At 33.6% G+C, this 25,169-nt stretch overlaps 2 protein-coding genes across 5 annotated transcripts; both read left to right on the top strand.

Annotated features, from left to right (window-relative positions):
* The first annotated feature begins 12,971 nt into the window (after window positions 1-12,971).
* Window positions 12,972-17,987, top strand: LOC149209121 (uncharacterized). Its single transcript, XM_089396289.1, has 2 exons — window positions 12,972-15,639; window positions 15,747-17,987. The coding sequence occupies exons 1-2, from the start codon at window positions 13,059-13,061 to the stop codon at window positions 16,205-16,207; spliced, it is 3,042 nt and encodes a 1,013-aa protein (XP_089252415.1). The 5' UTR covers window positions 12,972-13,058; the 3' UTR covers window positions 16,208-17,987.
* A 148-nt stretch (window positions 17,988-18,135) lies between these two features.
* Window positions 18,136-24,536, top strand: LOC149209120 (subtilisin-like protease SBT5.3). 4 transcript variants are annotated; one of them, XM_089396291.1, is made up of 4 exons: window positions 18,136-18,558; window positions 22,065-22,162; window positions 22,298-22,477; window positions 22,583-24,536. In XM_089396291.1, the coding sequence occupies exons 1-3, from the start codon at window positions 18,512-18,514 to the stop codon at window positions 22,438-22,440; spliced, it is 288 nt and encodes a 95-aa protein (XP_089252417.1). In that variant the 5' UTR covers window positions 18,136-18,511; the 3' UTR covers window positions 22,441-22,477; window positions 22,583-24,536. The 4 variants fall into 4 exon arrangements, with proteins under 4 accessions (XP_089252417.1, XP_089252416.1, XP_089252419.1 ...); XM_089396290.1 differs by having other exon boundaries at window positions 22,295-22,477; XM_089396293.1 differs by lacking the exon at window positions 18,136-18,558 and adding an exon at window positions 21,547-21,952.
* Window positions 24,537-25,169: the final 633 nt, after the last annotated feature.

Here is a 25,169-nt window from a genome sequence, read left to right as displayed (position 1 = left end):
TTTTGTCGGATATTTATCAATTGACTAAAGAATAAATTGCTCTTAATATCCCCATAATGTGTTATCATTTCCTTTATAAAAATGGACCAAGATATAACATAACCATTTTTCCTTTCACAAATTCATTGATACCATACATGTTGGTCTTGTTCTAAAAACATTGATGCAATACTTACCTTTTATAAAAAGTCCACTTATTGTAGATCAAAGTATTTCTCCATCTAAAATATTCATGTTATAAGATGATTACAATCAAACTTACTCATATTGATCTTTGAATATATTGGGTTCCTTGGTATTGACTTGAAGTAATGATAATGTGGATCTTGGATTGAAGATTCATGATTATGGTTTTGTGGTTCAATTTTTGTGCTCTCCAATTGTGCTAACATACTCCCAATATGAGTAATCAATATGAGTTATTTTTAACACCATGCTTATCTGTATGTTCAAGTTTTCCTTGTATCTCCACATCACTTTTGGGAAGATATTTTAATAGAATGTTTTGTAATTTTTTTTTATTTCTTCGTTGATGGATTTTTGCATTTCTTCTTTGTTTTCATTCACCTTCTTTTGTATTTCTTCTTTATTTTCATTCATCTTCTTTTATATTTCTTCCTTATTTTCATTCATTTTATAAATTATGTTCCTTCCTTATTTTCCATTTCTCTTTTAATTTTTTTCTTGAGAACCTAATAAATCCACCTTTCAGTGTACTACCATTCATTTTAAGTATTCACTTTCTTAATGAGTCCACGATGAACATTTTTTAGATTTAATTGTAGTGGATTTCTATGGAGGAATGTTGGAAAATAGTAAAAGTACTCCTCTTTATCACAAATTGTAATCACCAAAAAAATGGGCTCTTCTAGTTAACAATGTCACTTGTAAGTTATGTACTTAATTTAGAGAATATTTGAATGACTCAAGTTTTTCTTGATATATCTTTGAGATTTGAGTCCTTATGGATCCAAAAATTTGGGTTGTAATAATTTGATATGTATTTTCTGCAATTCCAGCCATGTGAAAAATATTTGATGTTCAAGTGAATGTTACTATAACTTTCCAAAAACCTGTTGAAATTTGGCCTCTTCCCATGAGCAAAATTGTGTAGTGTGAAACTTATCCAATTCTTCAAATATTATTATGAAATTTTCACCTGTATCTTGGAATCGTTGAAGATTTCATAATCTAACTTAAGTCATGTAAAATAAGACATAACAAAAACACCAAACCGACTTGTTTTAAATTTATTTCAGGATGGTTCAAAAACCCTAACTTCCAAGAGTTATAAATTTGGAAGTATATTGAACCACATTAAAATTTGAACCAAATTTTCCCCAATATTTTTCCTTAATATGATCCAAGTTTCACTATCTGAAACCTCCCAGGAAAAAAGTTATTGGGAAAATGCGAAAGTAACCTATTTGAAATTGATTCCAGGAACCCGAAATTCCTTGGAGCATATATATGAAACTATGGGGAACCAAGATCTGAAATTTGAATTAGATGTTCATCAAGATTTTAAGTCAATGTGCTCCAAGTTTCACAGTATGAAACCTCATAAAAATAAGTTATAGTGAAAATCATAAATTGACCGGTTTGAGACTGATTTCAAGAAGAACCCTAACTTCTTTGGAGAATATCTCTGAAAATATAATGAAATAAGATGTAAAATTTGAACTAGATATTATGCATGAGTTCTCCTCAATATTCTCTAAGTTTTACTATATGAAGGTTCTCAGAAAAAATTTATAGTGTAAATGTCATAATGACTTGTTTGAAGTAGCAAAACCCTACTAAGATCATGAGCTTTAATACCAAATGTTACGAAATTTACGTATTAAAATGATAAGAAACTAATCATTACAATTTTCTTCTCCCTCTTTTTATAATTAATATCATGTATAAAACAATATTTGATGATTCCAAGACTAGGTCACCTTACTGTATATATAGGAGACAAACGATACAACTATAATAAAATGAGATCGTGACAATATAACAATGTAACAACATAAATGCAATCATACAAATATAAAAATATAAATGTAATCATCAGTATTTATAGATTAATAAGGGGTTTTAGGGATAATATGGGACTTACATATGGCTTAAGAAAACTTCATGCTTAGTTAGCAAAATATTGGATCTCTCTGATAAAGCATGATGTTTGCATCCACCCTTATGCAAAGGAAAAAAATTGTCGATTTAGACAATGTCAAAGATAGAGATTTGATCTTGAACTTTAGTCCATGGTTTTCACACAATGCATGCTTGTTCTTGAAGCCCTAGTCTCCCTCTTTCAATCCTTTGATGGAGTTTTTGACCATAACTCTTGTTTGGGTGCAACACCAAAATTTATCGCTGCATCTTTAGGGTTTATCCTCTCTTCAAGCCATTAGGTCTACTCTTGCCATTTTGTTTCTTGTAAAACTAAAAGGTGAAGTATTGTGACAGATGTTAGAATATGTGTGGAAATCGATTTCAACTTAGTGTTCCCAATTGAAATTGTTTTGATTGGAGAAGGATCTTCCGAGGCTCATAAATTAAACTATGAGTGAGTCTCCTTGCAATGTAAAGCTTGTTTTGAAACATGCCATATAGATTCTCAATGTCCAAACGGGTTTAAGAAAAATAGGAACTAGTAGCAAAAATAAACTTGGTGGATTATTTCTTTAGAGGATCACCAGCTAGTCCTTTGGGATAAATCTCCATCAGTCACTTCTCCACATCAAGATACTACAATTTACCAAGAAAAACAACAATAATAGGTTTCCCAAAGCCCAAAAATAGAAAATCTTATCCCACATTACTCAAGACAATAATTCCATGGTAAGTGTGGCCCGCTTCTATTAACAAGTTGGGAAAATGAAGCTAATGAATTTGAATCTTTATCTCAAGAAGAATCCCCAATCCAAGATCTTCTAGGCTTGGAAGAATTTGCAAGCACTACATAAAAATAATTTTGGATAAAGGTAGGGAAGAATAAGAAGACATATCTTATTGAATCCCAATCAATGGTTAATTTCAAGTTGGGCAAATGAAGCTAATGAATTTGAATCTTTAGCTCAAGAAGAACCCCCAATCCAAGATCCTCTAGGTTTGGAAGAAATTTTGGATAAAGGTAGGGAAGAATAAGAAGACATATCTTATTGAATCCCAATCAATGGTTAATTTGAAGTTGGGTAAATGAAGCTAATGAATTTGAATCTTTAGCTCAAGAAGGATCCCCAATCCAAGATCCTCTAGGTTTGGAAGAACTTGCAAGTACTGCATCTACATCAAAATAAGTTTGGATAAAGGTATGGAAGAATAAGAATACATATCTTATTGAATCCCAACCAATGGTGACAAGAAATCACCCCCAAAAACCAAGTTAATTATGTATTGCTTTGTCTATTGTTGTATAATGAATTCATGAGAATCTACTCATGTAAGAAATGTTTGAATGTAGCTCTTTTGAGCATTTGGAAAAATAAGTCAATCACGTTTTTCTTGGGTTTTTTTTGGAAGAGTTTGAATTAGAATTTCCTATCTTGGAAATTTAGCAAATTAATAATTTTTAATGTAATCAATTGTGTGTCTCTAAACTGCATATGTTGTTTAATATAAATTTCCTAGTTACATACATACATATAATCAAAGACATAAAAGTATTATAAAATGGTTTTTGGAAGAGAACTCTGTTATCTAATTTAGTTTCTCCAACTTTTCAGGTGGACACTCCATCCATCATCATGGACATAAAAGCTTTGAGATGATGTGAATAAACACTCTAGGAGAATAAATAAAATGGAATGAAATTAGCCATTACTAAAAAAATTGAATAAATTATTAAAAAATATTAAACATGAATCAAATTTATTGAGAATAAGGAAACAAATTCAAAACCAAAGAAAAGATTGGTGAAAATTTATAAGTGAAAAAAATATTAAATATATAATAAAACATATTAAAAAATCTTAAAATTATAATATTAAAAATTAAACTTTTTAATTTAATTTAAAAAAAATTATATAAATTAAATTTTTAACTTAATTTAAAAATATATATAAATTAAAAATATATTAAAGTAGAATTACAATTCATAATTATAAATTAATTATTTAAAATATTTAAAATAATTATTTAAAATATTAAAAATAATTAAATTTCTTAAAATATCTATATTATTGAAATATGTAAGCTATAAATCTTTTATTTATAAATTATTGAATATAATTTGAAACATTTTTTTATTTTTTTTATAAGTTCTCACAATTTATTCAAACCTTTTTATAAATATGAATAAAACATAACTTACTTTTAAATAGTAAGTGGGTAAATAGTAAATGAAGAGCATTTTGTTGTTAAATAAAGATATAAAAATCGTGAAACCATGAGAGAGTTAAAGCGTGGGAAGCGGGATGGTCGGAGGGATAATTAAAAGCGCGGGATGGTCCCAGGAAATGTGGTGGAAAATATCAAAAACGCAACAAGCAGAATGGTTGGAGGAAATGAAGCGGAAACCGTGTTATTGCTTCCGTGGAATGTAAGTTACGGTGTCACATTGGCTGAAAAGCGATGCAATGCAAGGAACAGAGAAAGTGGTGAACGATTGTTTAATAAATAAATTAAGTTTAGGGTTATGGTCAAGGAGATATTTAATTCACTTCTGACATGACAATTTATCTTTGTTTATTCATTTATAACGTCATTTTTAGCTGACTTATAGCTAGTGCGTTTTTTAATTAATGTTTACATTTCATTTTCCTTACACCGTCATTTATAACGTCATTTTTAGCTGACTTATAGCTAGTGCGTTTTTTAATTAATGTTTACATTTCATTTTCCTTACACCGTGGTATTAGGTTTTAATTCTGGTTTCACAATCTTTGGTATTAGGTTTTAATTTTTATTTTATATTTTTTTACAAATATATATATATATTTTTTTATGGTGAATTGGTAATTTGTTGGAGTAATCTCTATCAGGTTTAGGATCAAACTTAGCAGTTGTCACTATAATACAAAGAGTATATTCAACATCTTATAATCCAAATATACCATGAATTTATGACTTAGCAATAGGGAGCCTGATTTTAAAAATGAGGGCATGGTGGTGGGATTTTATCACAACTTCTTAAAAATAATAATAATAACTTTTATTTGACCCTTGGCCTCATCTTTCACATTGAATCACTTATTCCCTTGGCCATCGTTTGGATCACCATAACCTTATCTTAGTCCAAGTCTGATTGAAAATCAAACTTAAATCACATCGCCTAAAAAATTATTGTAGCTCCTAGAGTACCATGGTAAAAGGCCCTCAATCAAAGTGTAGGTGAGAGAACCAAGTCGTGTTTCATCTTCACTGTAATAATTTAACTCTTCATCAAAATCATTGGGCTCAAAGTTATTATATTTTTCACATACCAAAGCCTTAAGTCACCTTTTATCACTTTGAATACCTTTCAAAGTCAAAATTCATGAATTTCACATTTTATCATGTTCTTGGCCTTTTATATCTCACAATTAATAAAAATTAGGGCTTGGTGCATTTATCTCCATATTTACACACATATGACCTTACCCTGCCAACCCCATTGGGCTAGGCCGAATGATGCACATCCTACACTAGAACGTGTTTGTCAACCAATATAGGGACCCCGCTCTGGTTCAAAACTTGGTTTACCTATTGAGCAAGGCTTGTGGGTTGTTGTGTTACTGGCAATCCCATTGACTCAATCCCATGTCTCCTCAGTGACAAGTGGCATGTCTACTAATTCCCCTGATTAAAAGAAAAGGAAACTCTTCATCAAAACCTTCAATGTCCTAATTTAACTCTTCATCAAAATCTTAGGGCTCCACATTATTATATTTTCACATACCCAAGCCCTATGTCACCTTTTATCACTTTGGATATCTTTCTAAGTAAAAATTAATGAATTTTACCTTTTATCATGTTGTTGGCCTTTTATATCTCACACTTAATAAAATTAGGGATTGGTGCATTTATCTCTATATTTACACACATATAACCTTACCCTACCAAGCCTATTGGTCTAGGTTAAACGATGGACATCCCACATCAGAAGGAGATTGTCAACCAATATAGTGGCTCTACCCAGGTTTTGAAACTTGGTTTACCTATCTAGTGAGGCTTGTGGGCAGTTGCACTAGGCTCATGAGTATAGTGGTAGTACCACTGACTTGATCCCATGGTGGTAGGTTTACTAATTCTCTTGATTAAGAAAACGAAACTTACCCTACCACATCATCAACTATGTCTCAATCTCAAATCAAGCCACAATGTTAATGTCTAAGCCAAGCCCATTTGGAGGAACCAAGCCCAAGCTACAAGTTCACTATGCATTGAAATGCATGGGGCCCAATCTCCCATATTAACACTTCATAGTAAATATATTTGATGAATGTGGGCATGGGATTGTGGAGAAATCAAAGGGTTTTAAATTCCATGAAAAACTAGTTAGAACCTCCATTTGAGGAGTGAGATGGAAGGATTGAGTGCATGTCATTAATTATAGATTAGTAGATCATCTCAATAAACAATCCCTTAGGAACAATGTTGATTTGCTCACCAATTAGTGCATGAAGTGTTGGTCACAAATGTTTATTGATGAAGAGACATTATGGAGATCATCATGAGAGTGTCATTATTAATCATATCATGGTAAAATCGATTTAAGAATCAAAACCACATGATTTTATTCAATAATGAAATGACGTCCAATTAACATTAATTCAAATTGGAGTGAGTTCATACAATTGAAGGTGATAGAAAATGTGGTTTGAGTGCATATATTAAACTTTGTAATTGTAATATTATTGACAAAAGATTCATAATAAGGGATCTCAATATTACCTTTGGTATTAGAGAATAAATTCAATGATAAGTGTGATTTTTCATCCTCGCATGAACAAATCCAAAGAATTGTACATGATGGATCTATAGAATTAACAAATGGAGATTGCATAACCTACTATTCGAGAGGATTTAATGCAATATATCATGTCCAAGTCCCTTTTCCCTACATAGGTTTGATAAAGGAGCACATAAGCAACAACATCTCATCGAAATATAGGAGAACTAGAGGTTGAAGATATACCCAAAGGAACCATAGATTAGGGTTGTATGCCTTGCAAGAAACTAGACTCAAGCGTATTCTAGGAACAATTCCTATCCTTTTCTTACTTTGTTTCATCTTTTTAATAGTCCAATTTTCAAACAAAGGATTGCTAGCAACCAAGTATTCCAGTAGCTTCGTGTCTCAATAGAACTTTGGGGGACTATATTCTTCCAAGGAAGAGCTACTTTTCTTCTTTGAAGACTTGAATTGTTTTGATTAAAGGGAAACTATTCGACTTGAGTTTCTTGGGATATTTATCAATCAAACTCTTCATAGCCTTTTTATATTATAAATATTAAGGTGCACACTTATTAAAACTCTATTTGATGTAGCATGTGATTGAATCCCCCTTAAAATAGAATGATGTAAGAGATAAGGATTTTAAATTAGTAGCTAGAGAATACCTTCGATGAGGATCAAGCTCCTTATATGCTCAAAATCTCTTGGCTATACTTTTGGATCTATGATGTCTCAAGATATCTTAAAGGCCCAACCCTTACCTTAGCTTGGGAAATATATCATAGTTAATATTATGAAATAAGATCCATAGGGTCTTTGTTTTAGGTTTAATTTTAAAACCTCTAATAATGTTTCTTGGTATGAAGCCCTTGTCCTCAATCTTTCACTCCCCTCAATCTTGGCCTTTTTTAATGAAGGCATTCTTCAACTTAAAATAGCATCACAACTCCTCAAATTTCTTTATGAAGACCAGTCCAATCATGTATAGCTACGTTGTACATATCAACGAACATGAATATAATGATGTGCTCATTCCTTAATTTATAGTTCACATGTACTATTTCATTAAATTTCTTATATTTTCTTAATTAGTAGAGTAATATGAGTTAATGTAGAGTTAGATAGGGTTCAGGTTACAGTTTTCTAGAAACCACCTATTAGTTTCATAATTGAATTGGTCTTCTCCTAGGTGCCTTTAACTACCATCCCACACAACAAAACAAAAGAGGAAATAAAGAGAAGGTAGCGAGAGAGGTACACGAAGAGATTCATTCATTGCTTTCATTTCCATTTAATTTATTTCTATATGACTTAACAACAATTTTTGATAGCAAGATGTCTTCCAAGGGTGTAATAAATGTGAGGGATTGGGCCTTCCTTTTGATTTGAAGGTATACATTTCTTTTTTTTATATAGTTATTTGTTAACAATTAGTTATTTGGGTTTTACTAAGCACTAACAAGTAAACAATTTATGGAGGTGATGCAACTTTTAGATCAAATGAATCAATCCACTTGAAGTCAAGAGTTTAGTGTTCCTAGTATTGCTTTCTTTACCATCCATAGCATGTTCTTTTATGGTCCCTAAAAACATATGGACAAATTTTAAAAAATTATATTTCAACCATTTGTAGGGCGCTAAAAGATACATGTTATGATATAGAATGTATTGTGTGGCATATCTATTTAGATGTTGATATTTTGGTCATGTTTTTCTTTATTCTATTTTTCCACATTCAATCATCTTGCTTTCATTTTCTTTGTTCTTTAAAAAATTGTTTTCATGCAACAGTTAAAAAAGAAAAATATTAATATTTCTTTATTTTATTTTTTAGGGTTAAAGTTTTCATTTTTCTTTAGTTTTAGATTTGCTTCTAGGATCTCTAATTTCGTTTATTTCTTAGTTGAATTTGATTATTGTTCTTCTCTCTCTTATGTTTTACATGTTACCATAAAGATAAGATTCATAGTTCTTTTTTTTAGTTTAGTATTTTGTTTACTTTTTAAGTATACATATAAAATAAAGAAAAATCTTACTAAAGAGCCCAATATTAAGAAGGTTGGATGCACATTTTTTTTTCTATTTCACTAGTTTCTAATTTTAGTTAGGTTGCACATTAGTTGATCCAAAATGGATCCAAAATAACCTCCACCCAAACTTTGCAATATAAATTAAATTTGGCACGGTTTGAATCAACAATTAGATTGAACACAAAAGGAAAAAGGCTTCATGATAGTGAAATGAGTCACCTTTGATGGTTAATCTTTTAAGAAAGCATGTTAGTAAGTACGAATATATTATCTCATTTGAAAATGCATAACTCACCCTCTATATTAATTTCCTTAGCAAGAATCATATCACATTGAATATTGGTTTTCCCATTTGAGTTCCAAGGTAGGAATATATATCTTTGTGTGTGATTGAGTACTTTACATGCTTAATTTGTTTTAGTGGCAATTCCTTTAAACACCTCCCAACAATTAGATCAATTTATTCTTAGCAGTTTCTTGTAATACCACACTTGTAGAATGTTATGTAACAACCTCCAGCATTAACATATGTCGATTCTCTACAAAATTTGTATTGATTTCTTATTGGATCATTGGTTTTATACTATACAATGTATTACCTTTAATGAATTTGCTAGGGAGTTGTAACATTTGGCATATGACATTTGTCATCTTTGTTTTTTGTCACACACATTTGTATAATGCTATGTAACAACCTCCAACATTAATATATGTCCATTTTCTATAACACTATTACTAATTGCTTACTGCATCATTGATCTTGTACTCTACAATGTATTACCTTTAACTAATTTGCTAGGGAGTTGTTGGGGAAGGCATTTACCATCAACAATAATGGTTGAAAAAATGAGAAAATCATGATAGATAAGTTTCCCTCCCATTAATATCAAAATTCACTCCAAAAATAATAATTTGCTTAGGTAACTTAGGGAATTCCATCTACCCACAAAATGTTCTCAACCTTGGAGGCAAGAACCACCCAAGTGTTGTGAGAAATTCAAGGGTTGTGAAACATAATGATGATATAATGCTACACTTTTACAAATGAAAACAACACGAAATCTTTGTTTTTCTTTTAGTGGATGTCATTAATAAAAGCTAAAAGCCAAAGGTGAGATCAAAAGTGCCCATTCAAGGCCAATGCAAATTGGTTAATATAATAGAATAATTGTAATTGGTTTAATGGTGAGTAGAAAGATGGGGAGGGTAGCATGCATCCCAAGCCTCCTCCTTCCACTCATTTAGGAAGCATAAGAAAATAATAATTAGATGTTATATTCGAAAGGTAATATAATAAGAATAATTATATTAAGCATAGTAAAATAATAATTAGATACGATATTAGAAAAGTAATATAATATACATAATTATATTTTGGTTGACTAATATAAGTTGATAAGGCCTTCACCATAAAGGATAAGTCTTTGTTGCTAAATAAATAGTGAAGCAACAACTAATGCAATAAGGATATGCTTAACTAACAAGTATTAATGAGTATGAAATTAATGGTCATACACTCCATCACGTCAATAACAACGGAAATGTGGTAGGAAATGAAGTGAAAAAATTAAATGTAGTTTACCACTTTTATCAAGAAGTTGGAAAATAAGTTTCAACGTCACAATAAGTAAGTATTCCACTCCATTTTTCGCAACTTTCTTGGATGCTAAATTTGGTGATATGATGTTTTAATTACCACTTTTCCCAATTTCCTTGGATAGTAAGAATTTGGATGCTAAATAATTGGTGAAACAAAAAAGTTCCACGCTCCACTTTTTAACAATTGGATGAGGAAAACACCTTCTCCCACAATGTTTGATAAATAATTAAAACATAATATTCGACAAATAATGTTCTTTCTTCTAATGGATGAAAATTCTTTGTTTTCATTATATCCTAAATGCAATAATTGACTAGCAATGGTAATATCAATATGGTCAATAACGAACAAGGCTCAACAAAGACCATGAATCCGCTAACCTTCATAAATTTCCAAATAAATATTGCAAATATTGGGTCACTAATTCAATTGAAGTGTTGATAGCAAAATTTAACCAATGAAGGGTCATGATGGAGATCAAGATGTGAGTGCCACTATTAATGACACTATAATAAAGTTAATTCAATAAATAAAGAGCTTTGGTTCTATTCAACATTGTGATGATCTCCAATTAACATTAATTTGATTTGGAGTGAGTTCAGGAACTCAAAGGTGATGTTTAAGTATGTCTAATCCTAAACTTGTAATTGTAATAATATCAACACAATATTCACAAGAGGAGATCTTTATGGTACCTTCAAGACTAGAGAATAGCTTTGATGATAAGCATGCTTCATTATCCTTAGATGAATCAACCCAAATCATTATACATGGTGGCTCTGTAAGCTCCATGAATGGAAATCACATGAGTTACTATTAAAGAGGATTTAGTGCAAGTCGTCATGTCGAAGTCCCTTCCCCTTATTGTAGTTCAATTAAGGTATTCACAAGCCACGAGATTTCCACAAAGAGCAACACATCAATTTCCTATTGTTTTTTTATCCTCTTAATAGTATAGTCTTCACACAAAGGATTGCTAGTAGCCAACTATTACAATAAATTTCTCTAGACATAGAAATTTTGGGGACTATATCCTTGTTGGGGATAGTTGATTTTCTTCTCTACACACTTGAGTTGGTTGAACAAGAAGTGACCATTCTACTTAATTCTCTAGGATACTTATCAGTCAAATTCTTCATATCTTTGGTATCTTGCATAGATGAGGGCACACACTTCTTAAATCTCTTAAATCAATACATGGAGAATACCTTTAATGAGTCTCAAGTTCCTTGTATTTTCAAAACCTCTTGGTTATACTTACTTATATGAAATGAATGGGGGTTTTAGGCCTTCTTCAACTAAAAATATTGTCACATCTCTTCAAATTTCTTCTTGAAGACTTGTCCAATGATGCAAAACTAGGTTGTTCGTGTAGACAAAAAGTAAAGAATAATGATGTGCACGGGCATTAATTTATAATTTACAAGCCCTATTTCATTAAAGTTATTATATTTTCTTAAGGTAGCGGAGTAGCTTGAATTGATATAAAACCAGCATAGATCCATGTTAAATACAGATCTAACATGCGCTGAGAGGGATCAAGTTTCTTCACATACAATTTTTTTTATGAACGGGCATTATTTAAATATTTTGTATAGTTATTTTTTTTTTTTTTAGATTTTTATTGGGACCCACATGAGCAAAATTTCAACTTTGGTGACAGAAAGACAAGATTACACATCATACTAGGCTGGGGTTGGGGTTAAGGTTTTCTAGAAACCATTTATAAAATTCATAACTAAATTAACCTTCCCCAAATGGCTTTAATTACTAATTTATAGAATAAAAAAAACCATAATCTATATATATATAAGTTTAGTTACTATTTTTATTTTTATTCAATATTTTTATAATTTTTATAAATATTATAAACTACAGCATATTATATCATTTGAAAAAAAAATATAATCATCACATAATAAATTATTTAAAACAAAATTTCAATTAGCTATTATATTGGAAAGATAACATACGTTGGTAAGACGTTGACCATGTTAAATAAAGAATACATTCTTCTATTCTTAAATAAAGAATGCTAAATAAGTGATGAAGAAAAATAAAAATAAATTCTCGTATGTGAAGTAAAGGTGAAGGATGCTAAATAATCGGTGCAGAGCGTAAAAATAATGAACCAAAACTTTGGGAAATCATCTCCCGGCGAATATGAAATGAAAGTGATGAAAATGACGTGGAAATTAAGTTTCAACGTCAGATTGGGCTGCACTCTACTTTTCCCGAAAACTTTGGTTACCATACAAACTCACCGTCACATCAATATCAGCGACAATGGCGGAGGAAAATGATGAAAAGCGAAGTAAATAAGTAAACATGCGAGTAAATGAAACTGACCCACGACGTTTTTTGTTTTCCACTTTCCGACTTTCTTGACTACTTTCCTGCTTTCTCGACTTTTCGCTGACCGTTTAGGTGCCCCCACTTTTGAGCGCACAGAGGATGTTTAGGTGCGCCTCTTTCCCTTTATAAATAGCTCTTAGATCCAACTCCAAATCACCCTATTGCCCCTCTCCCAATTGCCTCTCTCCCCACGACAACGATCATGCCGTCTCTCTCTTTTCATTTTCCACTTCCTTCGCTGCTTCTCCTCTTCTGCACTTTTCTCTTCTTCTCATCCGCTATGCACTCATTTCACGATGACCGCCAATCACTGCTGGCTTTCAAGAAGCTCATAACCAGCGATCCACATGACGCCATGGCCGATTGGAAGGACACCAATATCCCCATCTCCAACTGGACTGGCGTCACCTGCAGTCGTCGTCATCCAGACAGAGTGCTCGCCCTCAACCTCACTGGCATGGATCTGTACGGTCCCATCTCTCCTTTCCTCGGTAATCTCTCCTTTCTCCTCTCCCTTGTTCTTGAAGGAAATGCGCTCCATGGTCGTATCCCAACTCAATTGGGACGCCTCTCTCGTCTGAGAACTCTCTGGTTGGACAACAATCAACTAGAAGGACATATCCCAACTCAACTCAACAGTTGCAAAAATTTGCTTTGGCTGGCGCTCTCCTTCAACAATCTCAGCGGAAATATTCCTCGGGAGTTGGGTTCCCTCACACATCTGCAGTACCTTGTGTTAGGAAGCAACAAACTCACAGGTAACATTCCTTCTTCCTTAGGAAATCTTTCAGCGTTGCTTCTTTTGACACTTGAGATAAACAGTGTCACCGGCACCATTCCAGAAGAGTTGGGCCTCCTCACCAATTTGAATCATCTGTCTTTATGGGGAAATCAATTGAGTGGAAACATACCAATTTCTATTGGAAACTGTTCTAACCTCAAATTGCTTGGTCTAGGTGAAAACATGTTGAGTGGGAGTGTGCCACTAGAGTTAGGTAAGCTATCACTTCTTGAAAAGTTACATTTATGTGACAATGATCTTAATAGTGGCACCACTACAACCATGCCATTTCTTGTAGCTCTTACCAATTGTTCCCACTTACGAGAAATAAGCTTGAGGAACAATAAAATAAGTGGTTTCTTGCCTCTTGACATAGGACATCTTTCTACCAATTTGTCTATGTTGTTATTAGAAAACAATAGAATAAAAGGAAACATCCCTCCACATATTGGTAATCTTACGAGCCTAACCTATCTAAATTTAAGTACAAACCTTTTGACCGGAAACATTCCACCATTAGGAAACCTTAAAATGATAGAAAGATTGTGTTTAAGTAACAATAGATTAGAAGGAAACATCCCTAATGACTTTGAACAATTACAACACCTTGGACTATTGGACATGAGTCAAAACAACCTCTCTGGAAGAATTCCCAATTCCCTTGCGCCCCTTAAACAACTAAGAAGAGTCCTCCTCCATCGCAACCAATTATCAGGAAGCATACCTACCAGCTTAGGAAGTTGTCTAAATTTAGAATTGCTTGACCTATCTCACAATATGCTCATTGGTAGCATACCACGAGAAATCGCCAAACTTTACAATTTACATTTTTATTTGAATTTGTCATGGAATTTATTAGAAGGCTCCTTGCCCTTAGAGATTGGTAAAATTTCAATGGCTCTAGCTATAGACATTTCTTCCAACCGATTGACTGGGGCAATTCCACCTACACTTGGAAGCTGCAGTGAACTACAATCATTGAATTTATCTCAAAATTCCTTCCAAGGCTCTATTCCAGATTCCTTTGAAAAATTACAAAGCCTCTTGAGCCTAGATCTCTCTTCCAACTCCTTATCAGGTTCAATACCGATTACTCTTGAGAAGCTGAAAATGCTTCAATTTTTGAATTTGTCTTTCAACCACCTCACAGGGGAGATTCTGAAAGGAGGGATTTTTGCAAATCAAACAAGTGCCATCTTTTTAATTGGAAATCCCGGTCTTTGTGGACCACACATATTCAATTTATCTGCATGTCCAACGCCAAGAAGTCATTTTCCATTTGTGAAAAGAATATTACTGCCAATAATTGGAGCTCTTGTTTTTATACTATGTTGTCTACTTTTGGTATACTTTTGGAAAGGAAATATACATATGGAAAACTTCAATTTCTCACAAGCTATTTTCCAAAAGCTAGTGCACCAAAGGATTTCATATCAAGAGCTTCACATAGCAACTAATGGGTTTTCCAATGCCAACTTGTTGGGAAAAGGAAATTATGGGTTAGTGTATAAAGGAATTTTGATTGATGGTTCATTTGTTGCTGTTAAGGTTCTCCAGTTGCAAAATGAACAAGTTGAAAAGAGTTTCAAAGCAGAATGTAGTGTCTTGCAAAAGGTTCGGCATAGAAATCTGGTGAGAGTCATAACTTCATGTTCCAACCTCCAATTCAAAGCTTTGGTGTTCGAGTTTATGCCTAAGGGAAGTTTAGAGAATCATTTGTATCCTGATAGAGATGATAACAATGTTGAAGATTTGTGTGAATTGAGGTTGAAAACACGATTAGACATTGCCATAGATGTGGCCCATGCCATGGAATATCTTCACCATGATTCTTTTGTGCAAGTAGTTCATTGTGATATAAAACCCAGCAATGTACTTTTGGATGAAGATATGTCAGGCCATGTCACAGATTTTGGTATTGCAAGGCTAATTGGTGCAACTTCAAATGATTCACTTACATCATCACTTGCTTTGAAAGGATCAATGGGTTACATTGCCCCAGGTATGACTTTTAAAACAATACTTTCACTTGTATTTTCTCAGTGATAATTTTGTATTATATGGATTGGTTAAGTAAATTTTGATGATTTTTTTTTAATATTAATGCAGAGTATGGATTGGCTGCAACAATTTCCACAAAAGGAGATGTTTATAGCTTTGGTATTTTGTTACTAGAAATGCTTACTAGAAAGCGACCAACTAGTGACATGTTTGTTGGAGAGCTAAATTTGCACAAGTGGGTGAGCCTTGCATTTCCAAATAGAGTGAAGGAGGTAATTGATGAATTGTTTTTTGAAGAGGTGGATGAATATGAATTTGAAGAAAATAATATATACAATTGCCTCCTTTCTTTGCTACATGTTGGCTTGAGCTGTTCAAAAGATTCACCTGAAGAAAGACCAACCATGAGAGAAGTGGCAATGGTATTGGAGAGTATCAGAAAGGATTTGATGGCAGCTTCAGTTCCTTCTCAAAGATTGAGACGAAGCATATCTAATTTGCTTAGCAATACAAATGAAGCAAACAATGTTGCAATTGCCTCAAATGATCAAAGTTCTTCTACAATATAGTTTGTGCAAAGTACAATAGGCAATGATTTGAGTCTTGTTAGTCTGCTTACAATAACAACTTTTTTTTTGTAATTATGTACTATCTATTTGTAATTATTCTTGACATGAAAATTATATGGCTTTACAATAGTACATTATGGAGATTGAAGATCTACATTTTGTTTCACTTGTTATCCATCTTTACAATAGTACATTATGGAGATTGTGGATTTACATTTTGTTTCACTTGTTATCCATCTATAAGTCCAATATTTAGGCCGGGATAGGCCTTCTTTTGAATCAGTTTAGTATTCTACACTTTCATTTTCTGATTGAGATCTGGCATATATAGTCTCTGTCACATCTGACTATATATCTCTCTCCAAAACCTACCTCTCCAAAACTGCATCGCTACATTTCTCGCTATATATCTCTCTCCAAAACTGCATCCCTACATTTCTGTTGCACGACCTGCTTCCGGTTTCTGCGGTGCACTACCTGCTGCCGTAACAATGCTTCCGGTTTCTGCTGTGCACGACGTGCTTCCACAACCTGCTGCCATAACAATGAACAAATGCTTTCGTCTGGCCTTACAACTCATCAGCTACCCAAGGGGGGTTTGAAGCTTAGGGTTGTGTCGACTATCAGTTCCCTGATAGCCGCATCTGCCAGGCACTTTCTTTTACAACAGATAATTTCTAATCACCTTGAATTGCAGAGCCTCGTTCTCACTGATTTTGATGCCCAGGGGGTTCTCTGTATGGGAAAAGATCAGTTACAGGAGCTTCACGATAAACCCCTTGCGGCTTCTGCTTCCTCAAACCAGACCCAGGTCCCTGCCCTCAACATGAAATTGTGGTACGCTCCTTATCTGGAGCTTCCCGGTGGCACGGCCCTGAAGGGCGCAACTCTCATTGCGATTCGACCCAGTGACCAGCCGGTGTGAAAAGAAAGCGATGAATTTGTTGCCGGTGCTTTCGACGTGCCTTTCAAGACCACGGCTAGCCTTCTCGTCCGAAGACGAACTTATCTCCTTGAGATGAATTCCTTCCAAGGCTCCAGAAACTCTATGAGGGTTTTAAGTGATATGAATAGGGTCTTATATGAAAAGGGTATGTGTTAAAGTTATTGTTATTTACCTGCTTATTCAAGAAAAACATCCTTGATGACCTATAATGTATCATCAGAAGGAGATCATGGATTTATGGGACTGCATAGATCGGAGATATACTGATTTTACTGATACCAAGAATCGAAACTAAAGATCAAGGTGACAATACATTGTAAGCAGAATCTGCTGTAGTACCAAGTGTCTTGCTGAGGTAAAGGGTTCACGATGAGCTGGTTTGATTTAAGGATGATCTTGCCAGTTCAGGGCTTTGTACTTGTGGAAACAGATACTGCTGTAAACCGGGATGCTTGAACCGAGTATTTGGCAGCTGGTGGATTTTGGAAGTCAGCGTCTTATACATTAGAAATAATTACAAAAATATGATGGTACATCTCATGAAACAAGGTTCTGTGTTCAACTCGTTTCGAGTTCGCAATGTTAAGCACTATGTATGGACATCCTCTATAGCATCGGATGGCTCTCTTAACAATAGCTTTCAGAAATCTAGAGCGTCTTGTAATCTGAAACATTAAAAAAAATTGTGTTGTAATTCCAGTTAAAGTTTTGTTTTCTTGTTTGAATTGCTGAGGTTTAAGAATGACGTTTCCATCGGTGTTCAAAGGCTTGTCTTTTTTACCTTTAGGTTGAGTTTTTGCAATTAAATGAGATCAGTTATCTTTTTGAAGTTAATGTGATGTTTACTTCGAAATATTTCACTAATGTTTTGGAAATTATCTTATATCATCTTAAGGTGTGAGCTGCTAGGCCTTGTTCCTAGAGAAATTGAGTCGTGGCTATTGTTACAAGGTTCTAATCCACTGCTAAACTTAATGGGCATGTAATTGCGTAATGAGATCAGTTATCTTTCTGAAGTTAATGTGATTTTGCCTTTGATACAATTACTTTAATGTTCTGGAAAATTATTATCTTATATCATCTTAAGTGTAAGCTGTTAGGCCTTGTTCCCAGGGAAAATGAGTCCTGTGGTTGTTGTTACAAGGTTAATCCCCTGCTAAACATAACAGGCATGCGACAATGGCGTTTTTGATCTTTGTTCAAGTGATTGTACTTCTCACCTTCATATTTAGTTTCTGCCATTAAAATGAGATCAGTTATCTTTCTGAAGTTAATGTGGTGTTTGCATTGATATATTTCACGTAGGTTATGTTAAATCATCTTGAAGTGTGAAATGCCAGACCTTGTTTCCAGGGAAAATGAGTCATGTGGTTACTGACACAAGGTTAATTCCCAGCGAAGCATAGTAAGCATGCCACAGTACATCTTCGATTTTTGTTTAAGTGATTGTCTTTCTCACCTTTAGGTTTAGTTTCTGCAATTAAGATGAGATCAGTTATCTTTCTGAAGTTAAAGTGATGTTTGCTTTGATATATTATGTTATATCATCCAAAGGTGTGAGATGCTAGTCCTTGTTCCCAGGAAATGAGTGTGAGGTGCTAGGCCTTGTTCCCAGGAAATGAGTCCCGTGGTTACTGTCAAAAGGTTAATTACAAGGAAATGAGTGTGAGGTGCTAGGACTTGTTCCCAGGAAATGAGTCTCGTGGTTACTGTCAAAGGGTTAATTTCTGCCGTTAAAATGAGATCAATTATCTTTCCGAAGTTAATGTGGTGTTTGCATTGATATATTTCATTAAGCTTTCCTGTATATTTTTTCATTAAAAATTTGCAGCAAGGAAGCATCAAAGGAGGCCATCTACTAATACACCAGAGGCGTGAATGGTTTTTCTGCTCCTCTTGAAGAAGAACATGCTTTTTCTCTCGCAAGTGAATTACTCACCTTTAATGCTAATTTTCACTCTTTCACATTGAATGAATGCGAAGCTCGTAGATACATAGAATTTTCGATAGTTTTTCTTACTGAATTTGGTGTCGCTATTGTTGGGTGTTGTTATTCAGAAGACCCTCAGGTATTATCTGTATTTCCTAACCGAGCAAGAAATCTACGCTTAGAAGTAGGAGCTGGAAAATCTGAGAATGTACAAGTTTCTCCGAGATCGCTATGGAGAAAGGGGTAATTCGGAAAGGATGTTATTATTGCTCACCTGGATACAGGTAGAAACCCACCCCAGTAGCCTTGAAAATAGTTCTCTGTGTGTTCCTTTAGGTGAGTTCATTTTATATGATATTTGATTCTGATACTAATTTTCTTCTGCATTCAGGGGTATGGCCAGAATCTGCAAGTTTTGATGACACAGATATAGGGCATATTCCTTCTCGATGGAATGGGTTCTGCCAAAAGGGAACAAAATTCGGTCCAGAACACTGGAACAGGTGAGCTGATGAGGGGTCAGAGTAGCCTTCAGTTTGCTAAATGATATTTTCATATCGGATAACATTCAATTAAGATATTTAGCTCAAAGTTTTTCTTTCTGGTGATAAAGGATTCTATCTATATCCATCTAGAGACTCATATATGAAGTTTATTTTTATTCTATCTATATCCATCTAGAGACTGAGATATGAAGTTTGTTTTTATGTAATTAAATTGTAGATTCTCCGAGAATATGATAGACATTAATGAAGTCAAACAGTTAGATTTTTCTCATTTACATCAAATTTCAAGAATATTTTGGTATCTACGATTTAAATAAGGATAACCTTCTTAGGTTAAACACAAAGCCAGAGAAGATGAAGAATTTCAAATTTTTTATAAAAGATTACAGTTTCCTAGAATTGTGTTTGAGTTTTGTATTCTTTTGGAGCAGTATGGTTTGTAAGTGTTTATTGATGGCCAGTTTTAAGCACTTGGCCAGAAATCCTGGAACATTAAGGGGTAGATTTTTGCAAATATGTTATATTTAAAGTAACCTAACATTTTGATGTTTAAGCATGTTTTTGAGGTAAGTAAAGTTGGAGTAATTGTCACACTCACTTTATTGGGAATAGATCACATGATTCTGAGATCCACTTTGGGATCATGAGATTAATTTCCCACTTAAAAACATGAGATTAATTGCCTTGAAAACATTCATGGCTCGCCCTGAAAACCCCATAACACCCATATTTTGCAAAGTTCACAGCATAAACCTGTGATCCCAACACATCAATAACAACCACCCTGGAACATGGGACTAACCACTCACTCAAAGTAATGGTAAAGGTTTAGAAATTTATTAAAGCCTGCTGGTAAACCCCAATAATCAATGCCCTGGAACATGAGACTAACCACTCATTCAAGATAATGATAAGGGTTTAAAAATTTACTAAAAATTGCAGGTAAACCCAACATTCAGTGCACTGAAAAGACAAACCCCCGACACCCATTTTTTTCAAAAAAGTTCACAACTCAATCATGTCACTTCAACAAATATCTATCAATTTTCCAATAAATTTGACCCAAAAAATATGCCAAAAAATACCTCAAAACATATAACAGTTACACTACGACCGGCTTATTGGTGCTCTCTAACCTCTTCTCTAGTTAAGTATTGAAGAGCGCTGAATCCATATTATGAAATTCGATTTACCAGTATTCCCATAAGGCCTAAGGGTGGAAATTAATCCCTGGAACATGGAACTGCTAAATAGGCCGAGAGGCTTATACATATTTCATTATGTTTATGTTGCTTGTTTTTTGGAATGCATTGTCAGATTTAACGGTTTATTGATTATCAGGATAATTGTGAGTGCTGTAGAGGTATATTTTCATACAAAATGTCAAGAGGGAAATAAAGCATATTGACATTTTCTCTTTGTTTCGGTCCATAAAATCGAAAATTTAATATCTAATTGTTTTCCCAGTCAAGGGCATTGAAATCAATAAACTGGATCCCTTGCAGTTTGCTAGAAAAATCATTCTGTTACTCTCTATGTTTTTGTTTGAGGCCAAGGGCGAAGCCTAGCCCAGTTCCAATTACCAAAGGGAAAGTTGTATCCACTAGTATCATCAGCAAGATTGACAGCCCCACATGTGAATGCGACAGCTAGGTATGATGCTACATACTACTACCCAATTACCAAAGAAAAAACTTGGACAGGCATAGTATTTCAATCCATCAAAGTCACACTTCTTTGTCATATTGTGTTTTAACAGTTTCGATTACTAATATTTTAAGACAATTTTGTTTCTCAGGATTATTAGATCCCCGCAAAGTTAAAAGGAGAAATTTGACAATTCCAATTTAATAATTCTATCGACCTCTCTTTGTACCTTTTGGGACAATTGCTAGTATATCCACAAAGTAATCTCTCCAATAATAATTACTACCAAGAAATTATTGCATGTTTTTTACACTTATAAGTGAAAATATTGTTATTTAAATTTAACATAACATATAAAAATGATTTCTAACCTAATGAAATGTTTGTGTATTTCTAACCATAGTAAGCATGCCACAGTACATCTTCGATTTTTGTTTAAGTGATTGTCTTTTTCACCTTTAGGTTTAGTTTCCGCAATTAAGATGAGATCAATTATCTTTCGGAAGTTAAAGTGATGTTTGCTTTGATATATCATGTTATATCAATCAAAGGTGTGAGATGCTAGTCCTTGTTCCCAGGAAATGAGTGTGAGGTGCTAGGCCTTGTTCCCAGGAAATGAGTCCCGTGGTTACTGTCAAAAGGTTAATTACAAGGAAATGAGTGTGAGGTGCTAGGACTTGTTCCCAGGAAATGAGTCTCGTGGTTACTGTCAAAGGGTTAATTTCTGCCGTTAAAATGAGATCAATTATCTTTCCGAAGTTAATGTGGTGTTTGCATTGATATATTTCATTAAGCTTTCCTGTATATTTTTTCATTAAAAATTTGCAGCAAGGAAGCAGCAAAGGAGGCCATCTACTACTCATACACCAGAGGCGTGAATGGTTTTTCTGCTCCTCTTGAAGAAGAACATGCTTTTTCTCTCGCAAGTGAATTACTCACCTTTAATGCTAATTTTCACTCTTTCACATTGAATGAATGCGAAGCTCGTAGATACATAGAATTTTCGATAGTTTTCCTTACTGAATTTGGTGTCGCTATTGTTGGGTGTCGTTATTCAGAAGACCCTCAGGTATTATCTGTATTTCCTAACCGAGCAAGAAATCTACACACAACTCGTTCATGGGGATTCCTTGGCTTAGAAGTAGGAGCTGGAAAATCTGAGAATGTACAAGTTTCTCCGAGATCGCTATGGAGAAATGGGTAATTCGGAAAGGATGTTATTATTGCTCACCTGGATACAGGTAGAAACCCACCCCAGTAGCCTTGAAAATAGTTCTCTGTGTTCCTATAGGTGAGTTCATTTTATATGATATTTGATTCTGATACTAATTTTCTTCTGCATTCAGGGGTATGGCTAGAATCTGCAAGTTTTGATGACACAGATATAGGGCATATTCCTTCTCGATGGAAGGGGTTCTGCCAAAAGGGAACAAAATTCGGTCCAGAACACTGCAACAGGTGAGCTGATGAGGGGTCAGAGTAGCCTTCAGTTTGCTAAATGATATTTTCATATCGGATAACATTCAATTAAGATATTTAGCTCAAAGTTTTTCTTTCTGGTGATAAAGGATTCTATCTATATTCATCTAGAGACTCAGATATGAAGATTATTTTTATTCCATCTATATCCATCTAGAGACTGAGATATGAAGTTCTATGAAGATTATTTTTATTCCATCTATATCCATCTAGAGACTGAGATATGAAGTTTGTTTTTATGTAATTAAATTGTAGATTCTTCGATAATATGATAGACATTAATGAAGTCAAACAGTTAGACTTTTCTCATTTACATAAAATTTCAAGAATATTTTGGTATCTACGATTTAAATAAGGATAACCTTCTTAAGTTAAACACAAAGCCAGAGAAGATGAAGAATTTCAAATTTTTTATAAAAGATTATAGTTTCCTAGAATTATGTTCGAGTTTTGTATTCTTTTGGAGCGGTATGGTTTGTAAGTGTTTATTGATGGCCAGTTTTAAGCACTTGGCCAGAAATCCTGGAACAGTAAGGGGTAGATCTTTGCAAATATGTTATATTTAAAGTAACCTAACACTTCGATGTTTAAGCATGTTTTGAGGTAAGTAAAGTTGGAGTAATTGTCACACTCACTTCATTGGGAATATATCACATCATTCTGAGATTCATTTTGGAATCATAAGATTAATTTCCTACTTAAAAACACGAGATTAATTGCCTTGAAAACATTCATGGCTCGCCCTAAAAACCCCATAACACCCATATTTTGCAAAGTTCACAGCATAAACCTGTGATCCCAACACATCAATAACAACCACCCTGGAACATAGGACTAACCAACCACTCACTCAAAGTAATGGTAAAGGTTTAGAAATTTATTAAAGCCTACTGGTAAACCCCAATAATCAATGCCCTGGAACATGAGACTAACCACTCATGCAAGATAATGATAAGGGTTTAAAAATTTACTAAAAATTACAGGTAAACCCCAACATTCAGTGCACTGAAAAGACAAACCCCTGACACCCATTTTTTTCAAAAAAGTTAACAAGTCAATCATGTCACTTCAACAAATATCTATCAATTTTCCAATAAATTTGACCCAAAAAATATGCCCAAAAATACCTCAAAACATATAACAGTTACACTACGACCGGCTTATTGGTGCTCTCTAACCTCTTCTCTAGTTAAGTTTTGAAGAGCGCTGAATCCATATTATGAAATTCGTTTTACCAGTATTCCCATAAGGCCTAAAGGTGGAAATTAATCCCTGGAACATGGATCTGCTAAATAGGCCGAGAGGCTTATACATATTTCATTATGTTTATGTTGCATGTTTTTTGGAATGCATTGTCAGATTTAACGGTTTATTGATTATCAGGATATTGTGAGTGCTGTAGAGGTATATTTTCATACAAAATTTCGAGAGGGAAATAAAGCATATTGACGTTTTCTCTTTGTTTTGGTCCATAAAATCGAAAATTTAATATCTAATTGTTTTCCCAATCAAGGGCATTGGAATCAATAAATTGGATCCCTTGCAGTTTGCTAGAAAAATCATTCTGTTACTCTCTATGTTTTTGTTTGAGGCCAAGGACGAAGCCTAGCCCAGTTCCAATTACCAAAGGGAAAGTTATATCCACTAGCATCATCAGCAAGATTGACAGCCCCACATGTGAATACGACAGCTAGGTATGATGCTACATACTACTACCCAATTACCAAAGAAAAAACTTTGGACACGAATAGTATTTCAATCCATCAAAGTCACAATTCTTTGTCATATTGTGTTTTAACAGTTTTGATCACTAATATTTTAAGACAATTTTGTTTCTCAGGATTATTAGATCCCCGCAAAGTTAAAAGGAGAAATTCAACAATTCCAATTTAATAATTCTATCGGCCTCTCTTTGTACCTTTGGGACAATTGCTAGTATATCCCCGAAGTAATCTCTCCAATAATAGTTACTATCAAGAAATTATTGCATGTTTTTTACACTTATAAGTGAAAATATTGTTATTTAAATTTAACATAACATATAAAAATGATTTCTAACCTAATGAAATGTTTGTGTATTTGTTTTAGATCCTAACTTATTGTTTTACATTGTTTAATAAATGTTATAAGTTGAATTACTAGTTTAGTTCTGAATTTGAATTGTTTGTACTCTTCAAGCATACAATATTGGTCTGCAACTAATGAAACATAAAGATAAATGTTGCGAACCTATAACCTACTAAGCAATTTCTAGTCATATTTAACATCTTGCATATTTTCCCATCTTAAAGAGATGTCCCTATCCTTTTGACCTTTTTATGTCCTTAATGAATACTTGTAGGCCATATAGGTACCTTATAAAGCTCTCTACATTTTTGAATAATCACTCTAGCATATATCATAGATCCCAATGAAAAATTGGAATTGTTATTACTATTATTGTTAAAGGGAGGC

The sequence above is a fragment of the Pinus tabuliformis genome, chromosome 1_2 (genome assembly GCF_031772625.1).
Source record: "Pinus tabuliformis cultivar Carrire ecotype Pingquan chromosome 1_2, CPIR1, whole genome shotgun sequence".
NCBI lineage: Eukaryota > Viridiplantae > Streptophyta > Pinopsida > Pinales > Pinaceae > Pinus > Pinus tabuliformis.
This window is presented reverse-complemented; position numbering and strand designations above follow the sequence as displayed.